The sequence below is a fragment of the Hyperoodon ampullatus genome, assembly GCF_949752795.1.
Source record: "Hyperoodon ampullatus genome assembly, chromosome: 2".
Classification (NCBI taxonomy): domain Eukaryota; kingdom Metazoa; phylum Chordata; class Mammalia; order Artiodactyla; family Ziphiidae; genus Hyperoodon; species Hyperoodon ampullatus.
In genome coordinates, this window is record NC_136915.1 from 88,990,281 (window position 1) to 89,003,824 (window position 13,544).

Below are 13,544 nucleotides of genomic sequence, written 5' to 3' on the forward strand. Positions count from 1 at the left end.
GAGGATCAATATTTGCCGGGAAGCTGAACAAGAGCTTGTATTTGGCTGTGGGCAACCAAAGCCAATACATAGGAAAATTACTTCTTTCTTATCTCAGGAGTTTGACAGTGTTAATGATGATGTCAAATGCATTTTCAGGCATATTTTTTCCAGGTTATTTGTGCTGTGAAGTACACTGTCTTGTGAAATGTCAGAGTGCTGTTTTTTCAGTGGGTGCCATTTTTCATTTGAATGCACTGGAACAGGATTTCCACGGAAAATATTCAAGTTCTGTGAGACACATTAAATTGTTTTTAATGCCACTATTATTATGAGGACCTGCAGCTAGCATACCTGAAGCAACATTCCACATTCCACATTCCACATACAAGTTCTGTCTTTGGCCTAAAGGTGGATTTACATGGTGAAGGTGGGATGGAGCATATTTTTTACTTCAGGAATGTCCTCTAGGAGCCTCGATGCCATAAGTGGCTTGAATGTCAATTCCTCCCAAGGTCTTCCTTGGTCACCATACTTAAGTTTCTCATGGTAATTACAACTGCATCCTAATGGTTTCTTCAGCAGTATATATCACAAGGTGTAATTATATGTTTTTTAAGAGAGGCAGTATGTGCAGCCTTTAAGATCACAAAGCTGTAGCAACCCACTGGGTTCAAAATCTCAGCTCCAATGATTATAGTAATTATACTTGTTGCACTTGCATAATCATAACTAAACTCTCCAACTCCCAGTTTCTTTTACTGAAGTCATATGACACAGTGGTACCCATTTTTAAGGATGTTGTGAGAATTAAATGAGGTAACATGTGGAAAGCATTTTTAACATTGCCTTGTCAGCAGTGAGCATCATGTGTTTTCTATTGCTATGACTAGTGTATTATTTGTGTCTCTCCCCTCTCCACCTGTATTCGACTGTGAGCTCTCTGAAGGCAGGTACCATATCTATTTTCTCCTGTGAGTATCCAGAAAGAAAAATGCCACTGGCATAGTGGGGAAATCAATCAATATTTGTAGGCTGAATGGATGAATGTATGAATGGATGGACCAATTTGACAACTTACCAACTGCTTTCACATATATTGTCACATTTGAGCTACGGAACATTGCTGTTATTTGGTACCAATACTTTTCTCATTTTATAGATTAGGAAACCGAAGCTGAGAGCTATTAAGTGACTTGCTCAAGAGAAGATTTCAAACATAACAAATAAGGTTTTCTGACTCCAAATCTCATTCTCCTTTGGTTCAACTATTTATTTATTTATTTATTTTCCATCTCTGAATCTTGTCTAGAAGATTTTTCTATAAAATAAGGAAACAATTTGCCCTGTTTACTGCATCGTTTTGAGCATCAAAAGTTTAAGTAGGTAAAACATATCAACCATTACCCCAATGTAAGGCATTATTACTGTGTTTAGCATTTAAGTTATTGCATAAAGTAGCTTGATTGTTTTTTGAAATGATTTTAGATGGGAAAGAGAATGTTTTAAAAGAAGGAAAGAAGAAAGAAAGAGAATCTGGGCAAGGGAGGGATAAAGAATTTGCAATAGCAATTGGTTTTGAATTCGGAAGCATTTCCTGATCCCTGACCATGTGGTCAGGTCAAGCTGGTCAAACTACCTAGAGAGGAAAGGAGAGTACCTTTCTTATGTCTCAATACTTTCTTGAAGTTTGAGGTGTGGTCAGCATGCATCTCTGATATTTTATCACATATTTTCAGCTCCTGGCCAATGAAATTAAGGAGCTATAGTTTTTGCCTTATGTTTCACTTTCCCTTCATATATAAATGCTGAGTTTCCAGGATGATAAATTCAGGAATGTTCTAACTTGTTTTTTACATCTACCAAGAACTGTAAATTCTGTTTGGATACTAAGAAAATGGAAAAAACAATACTCACACACAGTAACTTTGGTAGTAGTGAGAAGTATAGCTGATCGATAACACGATAATAAACAGAATCAGCTAACAATTCTTGAACATTTAGCATGTGGAAGAAGCTATGTTACATGATTTTATATGCATCATGTAATTTAACTGAGTTATTCATTTCTTTAACAAATATTTACTGAACATCTGTAATTTGCCAGGAACAGTTCCAGTAGCCAGACACATAATGATAATGAAATGCTTGACCTTATAGAGTTTACATTCTAGTGGGAGAGGAAAGCAATGAAAAAATTGGCCAATAAATACTTTATAAACTAGTTATAGATAGATAAACTAGATAGTTTAGATAAAATAGATAGCTATAAGTTCTATGAAAAAAAGGGATATAATGTGTAAGAGTAGAGTAACGGAGGCCTGGGGTGATTAATGCTGCTTAGGTGGAGCAAGTGGTCAAACAAACCTTCCCTGAGGAGTTTAAACTTGAGCAAAGGTATGAATGGATCCAGAGCTTAAACCATGTGATGTTGGCAGAACAGCGTTCCTGGGCAAAGGAACTGTAAGTTTAAAGTCCCTGAGGCAGTACAAAGCTAGAGTGGGACTGCCAGACAAATAAGGCAAAAAGCAATATGAATGAAGTCCATGAATCAGGCAGGGTCCTTGGATAGGGCTTTGAGGAAGAGGTGGGGAGTTTGGTTTTCTCCTGAATGTAATGGAAAGCTCTTGGAGGGTTTGGGCAGAATGACACAATTAGATTTACTTGTCAAAAGATCATTCCGGCTGCTGTATAGGGAGTGGTTTGTAGGTTATAGGGGTAGCAAGAGTGGAAGCTGGTAGAACACTTACGAGCCTATTGTGCCAGTCCAGGACAGAGATGATGGTAGGTGTGGAAAGTGGAGGTTGGAGGCCAGTAGTCAGCTTTGGAAGATGGCATAATTCTCTCCTGATTACCTACATTCTCTGAGTGAAATAAAAGTGGAAGTCATTAGCTGAAAATGTCAAGATTTGAAGAGACTGGAGAAGGTATGAGTTAGTTCTCAGAGAGTGAGAACATGAACAGACTATGGAAAAATTACTAGGATTGTGAGGTAGTGGGGACTATTTGAAGTTTGTGGTCATGAGTCCAATGTGACACAAGATGACATGGTCGTGTGTTCTTCTCCATCCACCTTCAGTTATTCTGGTAAAGGCAGAGAACTGGGCTTAACTGGGGCTGGGATTTTGCCAGGTGAGTGTGGTGAACAAGGAGTGGGAACTGAGAGATTATACTGTTGGACTCTGAAACCTAAGCCTGGTAGAAGGTGAGGGCATGAGGTGGTAGTGGCAGTGGTAGATCAGAAATGTGCATATTGGTAGATCAGATTGTCCCGATGCTGCCAAAGATCTACTGGAGTATGCAATGGACTGAGTATTTGTTTCCCTTCAAAATTCGTATGTTGAAACCCTAACCTCCAAAGTGATGGTATTTGGAGGTGGGGGTCTTTGAGAGGTAATTAGATTTAGATGAGGTCATGAGTGTGGTGCCGTCATGATGGGATTAGTGCCCTCATAAGAAGAGACCAGAAAAGTAACTCTCTTTTTCCTCCATGTGAGCATATAGCCAAAAAGAGAGTCTTCACCACAACCTGATCACACTGGCACCCTGAACTGGGACTTCCAGCTTCCAGAATGGTGAGGAAAAAATGTCTGTTTCTTTTGCTACCCAGTCTATGTGTTTGTTTATTTGTTTGTTGGATAGAAGGCCAAGCTAAGGCTGGCAATTGAAGAAGTGAGTCGAAAAGTGAGGTAGGAATTGGCCCTCAGATGCTCGAAGTGGAGACTTTGAAGATACTGGAAATGACCAGGGGCATGTTATCATGGAAGTGGGTTATCTTAATTAGTATAATACAACGTTTTATATTTTCTGGGCTTTTTTCTCCTCTGTATCCTTGGACTCTTCTGGGTTGCCAAAATAATGACAAAGTTGAGACAAGCCAAGAACATCACCAAAAAGTGAAGGACTTAATTTGTATTCTTAATGTCTGAGAAGTGCCTACTTTTACGGTTATGGCTGTAGTACTGACGTGGTTCCGGGGGTGTGATGATGAGGTAACAGCACACCCTGGCTTTTGGGCTCAGTGAGGATGCGCACACATCCGCCTTCATTAATGTCTCACCATTCCCAGATAGGCAATAGTGAATGTTTATCAGTAGGTGAGTCGGCATATCCTAGGGAGCCAGGGAGTCTCCTAGGCAGAGAGTCCTCAGTCGGGGAAGTCATTCCTGGATAGCAGCCAGCTCTCAAAGAGTTCCCACCACGGCCTACTTTTCAGTATGCGATCCAAGTTTTAATTTCGCGCAGATAGAGGTCGGTTTTCGCGCTGTGGGTCAGTGCGCAAGATCCTGGCTTCTGCTCTCCAGCAATCCTGAAGTTAGAGTTCCTGGAGGGATCCAGGAGGCTTCCCAGGGGGGCGTGGGTGCCTTATCTCCTCGGCCTCGCTGCTGCAGAATCCAGGGGTGCGTCCCTCTTTTCCGATTCTTGACGTCAAGCCCCGACCGCCGCGAAGCCTCGCCAGGGAGGTGGAGAACAGAGGGAGGGTGGCGGGGAGGGGAAGCCATTGCAGCAACAGCTTGGAGGAAGGAGCTGGACGTCTCCGCCGAGAAAAACCGGGGGTGGGAACCAGAGTAGGGGAGGCAGAGGACCTGCTGTCTCTAGGAGCCGCTGGGTTGCTGCAAAGAGGGGCGGGGAGAGGCGGGGGCTCTGCCTGCACCGCGCTGGCTCCAGCGGTACCCGCGGGGAATGTGACATCAGCGGCGCCGGGCGCTTGCGGCTGGAGGAGGCATCTCGCCTCGGCTGCGCTGTGCACACCTCGCCCCGGGGAAAACGCAGACCCGGGCAGGCGGCAGGCATGTCGGCGAAGGAGAGGCCAAAGGGCAAAGTGATCAAGGACAGCGTGACCCTCCTGCCCTGCTTTTATTTCGTGGAGGTGAGTTGGCTCAGCGCCTTGGCATAATGCAGATCCTCCGGGTGGCTCCGGAGCCAGTTCGGGTCCCGGACGGTGTTGGAGGCGCGGAACCCGTGCCTGGGTGCGCGTTGCTGCCCCTAAATGCCCCACGCTCCCCCTTCCCCCAGGTTTCTCGGGAGCTTCCCCGAGTGTGCCTGTGAGTGCCCGCCAGCCAGGGGTGATTAGCACTAGCGATGCCACTGCTAGGTGGCCTGCAGCCGGGAGATACCTGTGTGAGTGAGTGTGGGGCTAGTTCCCTGGCCCTCCTGGACCGCCTGGGTGCACAGCGTCGTCAGTGGCCCAGAGGGGCCATGATACCGATATTTCGGGATTTGTGTCCTCAACCTGCGACTACGTATCTAGAACTCTGTGAGCTTTCTATAAGAATTCAAATACACACAGCCATGCCCGGGGTGTATGGGGGCTGGGGATGTTTACATAGGATTAGGAATATTGATTGCTTTATTACACAAAAAACAAAACCAAAATCCCTATCCCTATTAAAATTACTATGGTGCTCACATCAGCTTCTAAAATTGGGTCCACATCTCTAGGCATCAATTGGTTGGCCCTTTTCCATGGTTAACAAAAATTATCTGCATATACACAAATATATGTATATGTATGCATATGTATATGTATGTATGTGTAATATTTTTAAAATAAGTGACATCATCTGATTTTACATGATTTGTACGTGTGCATTTTTCTATGCTGAGCAGTATTACAGATAAGCAGTTAACATGCAGATGTATTCATAAATGAACCGCTAACTTACCAAAATGCAGCATTTAAGAAGGAAAAAATTATGGGAGGGTTATAAAGATTGACAGGTACAGTGATTCCATGCACTGTGGTCCGTTGCATTAGGAAGGCATTTTTAAGCAAGAGGTTTATTAAATCATAGGTAGAGAAGAGATGTATTGGATAGGTTTAGTGAAATTATATGGTTTTAAGCATAAAACTATTCTGTACAATTAGAGCCTGGATTGCATAGAGAATTATAAGACTGATGGTGATTTATAAATATCCTTCTTTGGCTGTCTTTTCAGCCAAATATGGAGGTTTAGCACTTCCAGGTACAGATAGTAGATTCTGTATTTGATGATTTGAGGCTTATCTGTGTTGAGGGATAGTCACTGTCTTGAAACTTGGGAGAATAGACATTGTCAGATTGTTTTTATAGATAGCAGTATACGTGTAAGTTTCTCTTAGGTCTTGCAAATTTTAAAAATGGTTTCAGTGTTAAGAAAGATGTACGTGATTTGCATAAGTCTCAGAGAAATGATGGGTGACTCCTTCATCCATGACCCATAGAAAAGAAGGAAAAAATTTGACCTGTTTATTTAAAGTAATTAATTGATTCATTTATTTTTGCCCTTCCTCTTTTCACAAGGGATTTTGAAGCCATGGTTTAGATAATTTTGTTGAAAGCTAATGAAGAGTTTTATCGAGAAAAAAAATGTGGGCACAGAAGATTCCATGGTGAAAGGGGTAAAGGAATAGAGAGATAGGATCCCTGCCTTGAAGTTAAATCCTGTCAGGCCACTTGTCGCATTGCTAATCCACTGTGGTTTTGTCCAAAAGCACTTTCATTCACGTCTGGATCTATTACATCTGTCTAGGAGACATCAGTTAATTGCTGGCTTCTGCCTCCAGGACGGAGCACCTGAGGTCAGCTAGAAGCTGACCACATTTGGATTGCAGCTGTATGGCTTCGAGGAAAATACTTTCATGAAAGAGGACGCAAACCAGAGAATTAAGGATGTGCCTTAAAAGAATCTATGTGTGCACTTTTGAGGTACCTTTAACAGGAGTACATTATCTTTTAATCTAAAATTTTAAAAGTAAAAATGCCTCATAATGCATTTGAAATGTGTCTGTAGGAACAAACATCTCACAAATGTTAATTCTTTTCCATGAGTGGAAATAGCCCAAAATCATTACCTTCACTTTGACCCATTCAGATACCCGCTACAAATTCCTTAGCAGGGCAAGTTATAGAACAATTACTTGAGGACAGTTCATGGAGTTTCAACGCGCATTTATGACATTGTGTCTTGAGGGTAACAGATTTCAAAGGGAGAGCCACGAAATTGGATTGCAAATGCTCTCTCTGAAATTTAAATGCATGATGAACCTCTAAAGAGCCTCCAGAAAATGGGGGAAGACATTAGTACACCAATTATTTAAGGGATTGACAGAATGCACTACTGAACTCCTTTGGAATGACTCATTTTGAGGCCAGTGAGAATGAGCTTTGTAGCTGCTTTGGAGGATGAATAAATATAGCATGAATTAACATGTCAGTAAAGTGCTCTAGAGTAATGGCACTTTGCTTCCAACATAGTTTCCCCAGACCTTTGTAATTAAAATGGAAAAGTGAAACATGAGTGAATCTTTCATCACATATCAGCCCAAAGAACATATTTCAATAATTTAAGGAACAAAAAGAGGCAAAAAGGACCAGAATTTGAGGAGAAAATAGGACCTAAGAATTAAGTTAGGTTCCTACCATATACCATACAAAAATAAATTCTGGACAGACCAATGATTTAGATTTTTAAGAAACAGTTAAAAAACTAAATAATAATAATAACACAGAAGTATATTTTTAGATTTTACAGTGAGAAAGGCCTTTCTTAACATATTACCAAAGTCAGAAATAATACAGGAAAAGCCTAACACATCTTTCTACCATCCCAAATAAAGTTTCTCTGTAACAGAAGATGCTCTAAAGAAAGTTTAGAAAAGAAAACAGTCTGTGGGTCTCAAGTCAGTGACACCATGGACAGTTTAAACTTTGCCTTTCTTCAAGCAGTTCAGGCTGTTTCAAATTGCTATTCATGATAGACATGAAATATGAAGAAACTAACTAGGAAACTGAGGAGCAACTTTCATTCCAACCAGAGGAGGCTAAAATCAAGTTAGACTGAATTAAGGCAGAAAAACCTGGGCCTTACAGACAGATTGACCTGGTTCATATATCCCCTATGCCACATACTACTTGGATAATTCTGGCCAAGTTACTTCTCTCATCCTCAGTTTCTACATATGTAATAGAAATTATATGAAGTAATATAAATATATGTATTCATATATAATAGAAATTATAATAACCATATATCTCAGACTATATTATGAGGTTAAAGCATGAAAGATACCATATATCATACCTGAGCTAGAGTAGGCACTCAGGATGTATCAGTTTCTTTTGCATGGTGTCAGTGTATAGAGATTATATCCTATATATAGGCCAAGGTGTTCAGTCACTAAAATCAAGTAATCATGTCCCAGCTGACCACCAAACTTGATGTTAAACAAACATTAAGTTAATGGATAGAGCTAATTTTTTCTTACATCTTTGGTTTATGCTGCCAATTGTTTATGCTGATAAAGGGGTTTATGGTTGATAGTAATTAAAAATATCAATATTACATGGTGATTTGAAAACACACTGTGATTTCCAAGATGGTACCTCACTTTATGAACAAGTTTGACAATTCAGTTTTGCATTGTTCGATGTGGGAAAAGAAAAGTCAGATTATGAAAGGAACTCTCAAACAAGCATATCCAAAGCTTTATCAGGTTGAACAGAAAACAAGTTAAAAGGAACATTCCACTGAAGAAAAGGTTTCTCTTGCCTTTAAAGTTCCAAAGCACTCTCCAAGTGATGGCTGTATCACTTACAGTGCAATTGCACCCGGCAGCACACCTAGAAATAGTAAAAGGTCTTTCAGCTTACTAACCCAATATTATACGTGAGAAGGCTGGTTGTCTGTGTGCCTAATGCATTTCCTTTACGCCAAGCGTTACAATGGTCCCACCTGTGCTCAAACTCACGATTTCATTCTCATTAGTCATCCTGTTTCAAGATATGGGTTCACATTAACTCAGTATGTAATACAAACAAATGATAAATTACCCTTTAAACCAAAAAGATACAAGTTCTTAATAAATAAATAGGAAAAAGATTCTTCTCATTTAAACATTCTGCTTTATGGCATACATTTTTATTACTAATCTAATGTTTACTTTATGGAGGTAAAAGAGCAGTGTTTGACCTATATGCAAAGTATTTTTATAAAGCTATAGATGCAGATAGTTTGAAATTTCTTGTTTTTCATACACATACACGCACACGCAAACACACACACACACACAGGCATGCACAAACCCAGAGGGAGTAGGAATAGCCTCTCTCCACTGAGTGTAAAATAACCGTACCTGAAGTATTACAGATTCAAAATATTTTAAACACGACAGACTTGAAATTATACAGAAAGTTTTCACTAATTTGAATATTGTACTTAACAATGGATATGTTTCAGGATTTTGTTCATGCAGGTTAATTACTACAGTTTAGGGTCAGTAAACTAGACATTGTGTTCAGGAGTAAAAGCCATCATTTCTCTGTTACCATCCTGCCTGAAGAAGTTCAAAAAGCCTTTGTTTGAGCAAAGATAACCTAGTTAGTTCAGTCTGAACGTCATGCCTAGACATTATGGTGTCTTGACACACCTTAATATGTTTTTTACTTTTTTCCCACTGGAAAGTGTCCACTGTATCTTAATTGTAGCAAACATTAATTCACAAGATTTCTGTTTTAGCTCAAGATCTATGTGAAAATTATATAACTCTCATGATCTTGCTGGGAAATATAGCTAGCTGATTTCCTTTTACATAAACTTTAGCATCAGTAGGAAGCACAAAATGACAACATTTCTGCATTGCACATACCAAAATAGTAGCTGTAGGTTTTTTCCCTTTTCTAGATGACATAGATAGTCCACTCAAAGAAGTAGTCCAAACCCACCAACAGAGATGAGCTGACAAATCTTTCCTCCTCTTTTAGGGTCACGATGTGCAAAGTCCTTTGGTGAAAAACAAAAATGAAGTGCAGATGATAATAGAGTCCTAAGTTTCACAGAGACTAAATGAGGACATTTCCACAAATACCGAGACCAAGTATTGAACATAGAACCCCCCGTTAGGGAATTCTATACTATTCCTAGGCTCCCCCACTACCTTACTGTGTCTTCATGGACAAATCACTCATAGTAATCTTTGTCCTACTTTCCTCTAGTAGGAAAAAATGGGTGGCTTCTACCAATCTCAAAGGGATATTAATAATAATGATAACAGTAAAAACAAGGAATAGTCAATTTCAAGCTTCCTTTATATGACAGACCCTGTATACATTATCTTTAATCCTGAGAACTGGATTATTTGTATTAAGGTAATATCGAGAAGGCATTATTATCCTTATATTTTTATTTTTATTTATTTATTTTTTTCCTTGCGGTATGTGGGCCTCTCACTGCTGTGGCCTCTCCCATTGCGGAGCACAGGCTCCGGACGCGCAGGCTCAGCGGCCATGGCTCACGGGCCCAGCTGCTCCGCAGCATGTGGGATCTTCTCAGACCGGGGCACGAACCTGTGTCCCCTGCATCGGCAGGCGGACTCTCAACCACTGCGCCCCAGGGAAGCCCTACCCTTATTTTTTTTTAAATCAGCAAATTGTAACTCAAAGAGCTAAATATCTTTCTGGGGATACAGCAATTAAGTGAAGGAGCCACGATTTGGGTGCTTGTCCATCTCCATCTCCTCCTGCATTAGCATTACCCCCACTCCACCTCACACATGACTCTAATGATAATGCTAAACTTAATGAGGGAGTGGGATGAGGAGACCTGTCTCTGCTGTGACTTGGCTAGCTTTGTGGTATCTGAAGGCATGTATGTGGAAGATGCCTGTTGAGGTTCTTTCTGTCTGAGTTGTGGAATATTTTCTCTTCATTCAGCTACTGAACTTGGCTTTGTTAATGCTATCTCTCACCTAGAGTAACTGAATTAATTCTAATATAGCTGTGTAGATGGCACAATGACTGTCTACCTAAAAAGCTGCTTCTGGGCTTCCCTGGTGGCGCAGTGGTTGAGAGTCTGCCTGCCGATTCAGGGGACACAGGTTCGTGCCCCGGTCCGGGAAGATCCCACATGCTGTGGAGCAGCCGGGCCCATGAGCCATGGCCACTGAGCCTGGGCGTCCGGAGCCTGTGCTCCACAACGGGAGAGGCCACAACAGTGAGAGGCCCGTGTACCACAAAAAAAATAAAAAATAAAAAAAATAAAAATAAAAAGCTGCTTCCTTTGGGAAAACACAAATGGTACCCATGAGGCTTCCGCAGAGGAAGATTGAACACGGAGCTCTGGGTAGAGTGAGAGTGAAGAGTTGGAACTGAAAGAAAATTTAGAAAAGTAGACTGTGTATGTCTATGAGAATGACAGAGCATGGAGGAAAGAATTCCTAAGAGAAGAGAAACAGAGAGAGGCCAGGCCAAGGAGGATTAAGAGAAAAAGCATGAGAAAAATAGAAGATAGGAGTGAAGGGCATGCGAGGGTAATGGGCATCTGTGAGCAAGCCATGGAGATTCCTTTAGGCATTTGAGTTGTCTTAAGTTAGCTTGTTAAATAAAAAGCATTTAGGGCACAGTTGTTACTGTTTACTTTAGGAATGTGTTACAAATATTATCACAAGGATTTTCTCCCAGTATGTGTATACTTCACAGGCTATTTCTCATGCAAGCGCTCAACAACAACAACAAAAAGTGAGGAAATGTCTTATTACAGAATTGTCTAATAAAATCATGTACTCCTAGGACATTTGGTTTGATTCTCCTATCACAACATTGGTTTGATTCTCCTATCACAAATGAGAAAACTGTGGCTTGAAAAGGTTAACTGAGTTACCTAAAAACACACTATGGTTAATATCAGACAAGAGAAGAGCCTGTCTCCCAACTTCTAGTGCTCGTTTCTAATTATACTATTTGTAGAATTCCTTACATTAGAGGGTTTTCCCCTGGATTATAACACAATACAGGTCATTCTAATCCTACACGTGAACAAATTGTGCCGGCTGTTTGAACGTTCCATCTAAGTACTTTTATGTATTTCATACTACCACATTGCATTAAGCACGTTAAAGCAATTATGAATGGATCTTCTGCTTTTCTAAATTTTTAGGCTCTTTGAAAAACATGGTTATGGCTAAAAATCATAAAATTGGAAGTGATATTTTTCTTTCTCACTGCCCGACTGTCTACCTATAATTTCATAATTACTTCTCTGGACATGAGGTCTCTGACAGACAGTAAAGGAAAGTGGAAATGTTGGAAGGAGTGTAGGTACAATTTACAACATCAGTAACAAAATAACTGAATTTTCTTTTACAGTTTAATGTAATTTCTTCATATACATTGATTCATTTGATCCTTTAAAGACAACTGAGGAGTAGATATTAACTCTGTTTTACAAATTAAGTAACAGACTCATGAAGGTCCAAGAACTTCCCTAAAACCCAAGCAGTGCTCTTCTCCCCTGTCCACAAGGAGAAAAATGTTTGTATTTAAACTGTGAAATGTCTAATTATGAATCTCTCAGCTTTCTTTGGTTTCTTCTAGAATTAATTAGCTGAGACATGTACTTCCAGATTACTATGGAATAGAGTCATTTCCTCAGAGTGAAGTGGATTTTGGAATGTGAAAGCCTAGGACAGAAATGCTAATTTTGACACAATTAGTGTTGAGTTGTTTTTCCTTTCAGTAATTAGGCACTGAATCAATTGCCTCTTAGGTCCATCACTGTTTGGTTGTTTTTAATCACAAAACATTTACATTAATCAACATAAAGGAGGATAATTGCTTTCTTATTTGCTATCATAAGATGGCTTCCATACATTCTTCTAAAACTGACATTAGACCATTGAGGTATAAATTAAAGAGAAGGGGAAATACAGGTATTTAAAATCAATGTGTGTTCAGGAAAAGGAAAACAAGGTATCAGTACATTTAGTGGACTGTGGTTGGGGAGTGAGAATCATGGAAATATGTGTGGATATGTTGTCTACAACTTAATGTCCTCACCAAAGCCTGTGCTGTAGGATTGCCTTAGTGGTAACATCGCCATTTAATAAAGTTCTAATCATGCTTCAGAAACTGGGCCTTCATGGATAGTCTAAAAGAGAAGAATCTTATATTAAATACACTCCAAAAAGGGGTGCCAAAGTAAAATACCAGGGTGTATTCTGATTGTACTTCCATGAAAATTCATTTAGTCATTGAATAAATATTTATTTATTTCTTATTATGTACCTTTTGGTTAAATTAATGGAAATAATATGGAATCATTACTGGCAAACTTCCTAATCTATAGTAGGATTTCAGTAAAGTTTGTCTGAATGGATGGAGTAAAACAAGACTGATAGTTATAAATTTTTCCTTAACTTTTCTTAAATAGTGGAGACATTTTTATCTATATAATAAGTGGTGATGAAGGTTAAATCAATCTCCGAGGTCTGTGAGCCTCATTTCTTAATAATACTTATGCTCATTTTATGATCTAGAGCATACCTATGGATTAGTTGAGATTTGAGGCATCATTCAAAGGATTTTGACATGCCTTTTCAAAGAGAGGCGTCATTTAAACAAAGGACTTCTAGTTTTAATTTTCATAGAAAATTATCTTAGTTATATAATGTATACATGCCAGCAAAGACCATTTTTTTTTTGTGGTTATGTGGAACAAATGATAACTTTTTTTTTTTTAGTAAAAAATGTGCTTCTTTGTCAGATATAGTTGTGTCCCATATTATATTGTATTTGTTTTATATATTTGTT

General features: G+C 39.6%; 1 protein-coding gene across 2 annotated transcripts in view; it reads left to right on the top strand.

Moving 5' to 3' along the window:
• Positions 1-4,639: 4,639 nt before the first annotated feature.
• PLPPR4 (phospholipid phosphatase related 4) overlaps positions 4,640-13,544 on the top strand; it is a gene marked incomplete at both ends in the record, with an annotated part of 36,958 nt that continues 28,053 nt past the window's right edge. The window contains one exon of one of the 2 annotated variants that reach the window (XM_079698232.1): positions 4,640-4,849. In XM_079698232.1, the coding sequence (XP_079554358.1) occupies positions 4,772-4,849 (78 nt within the window). The remainder of the gene's footprint in view (positions 4,850-13,544) is intronic. The other variant, XM_079698231.1, reaches the window with a different exon arrangement.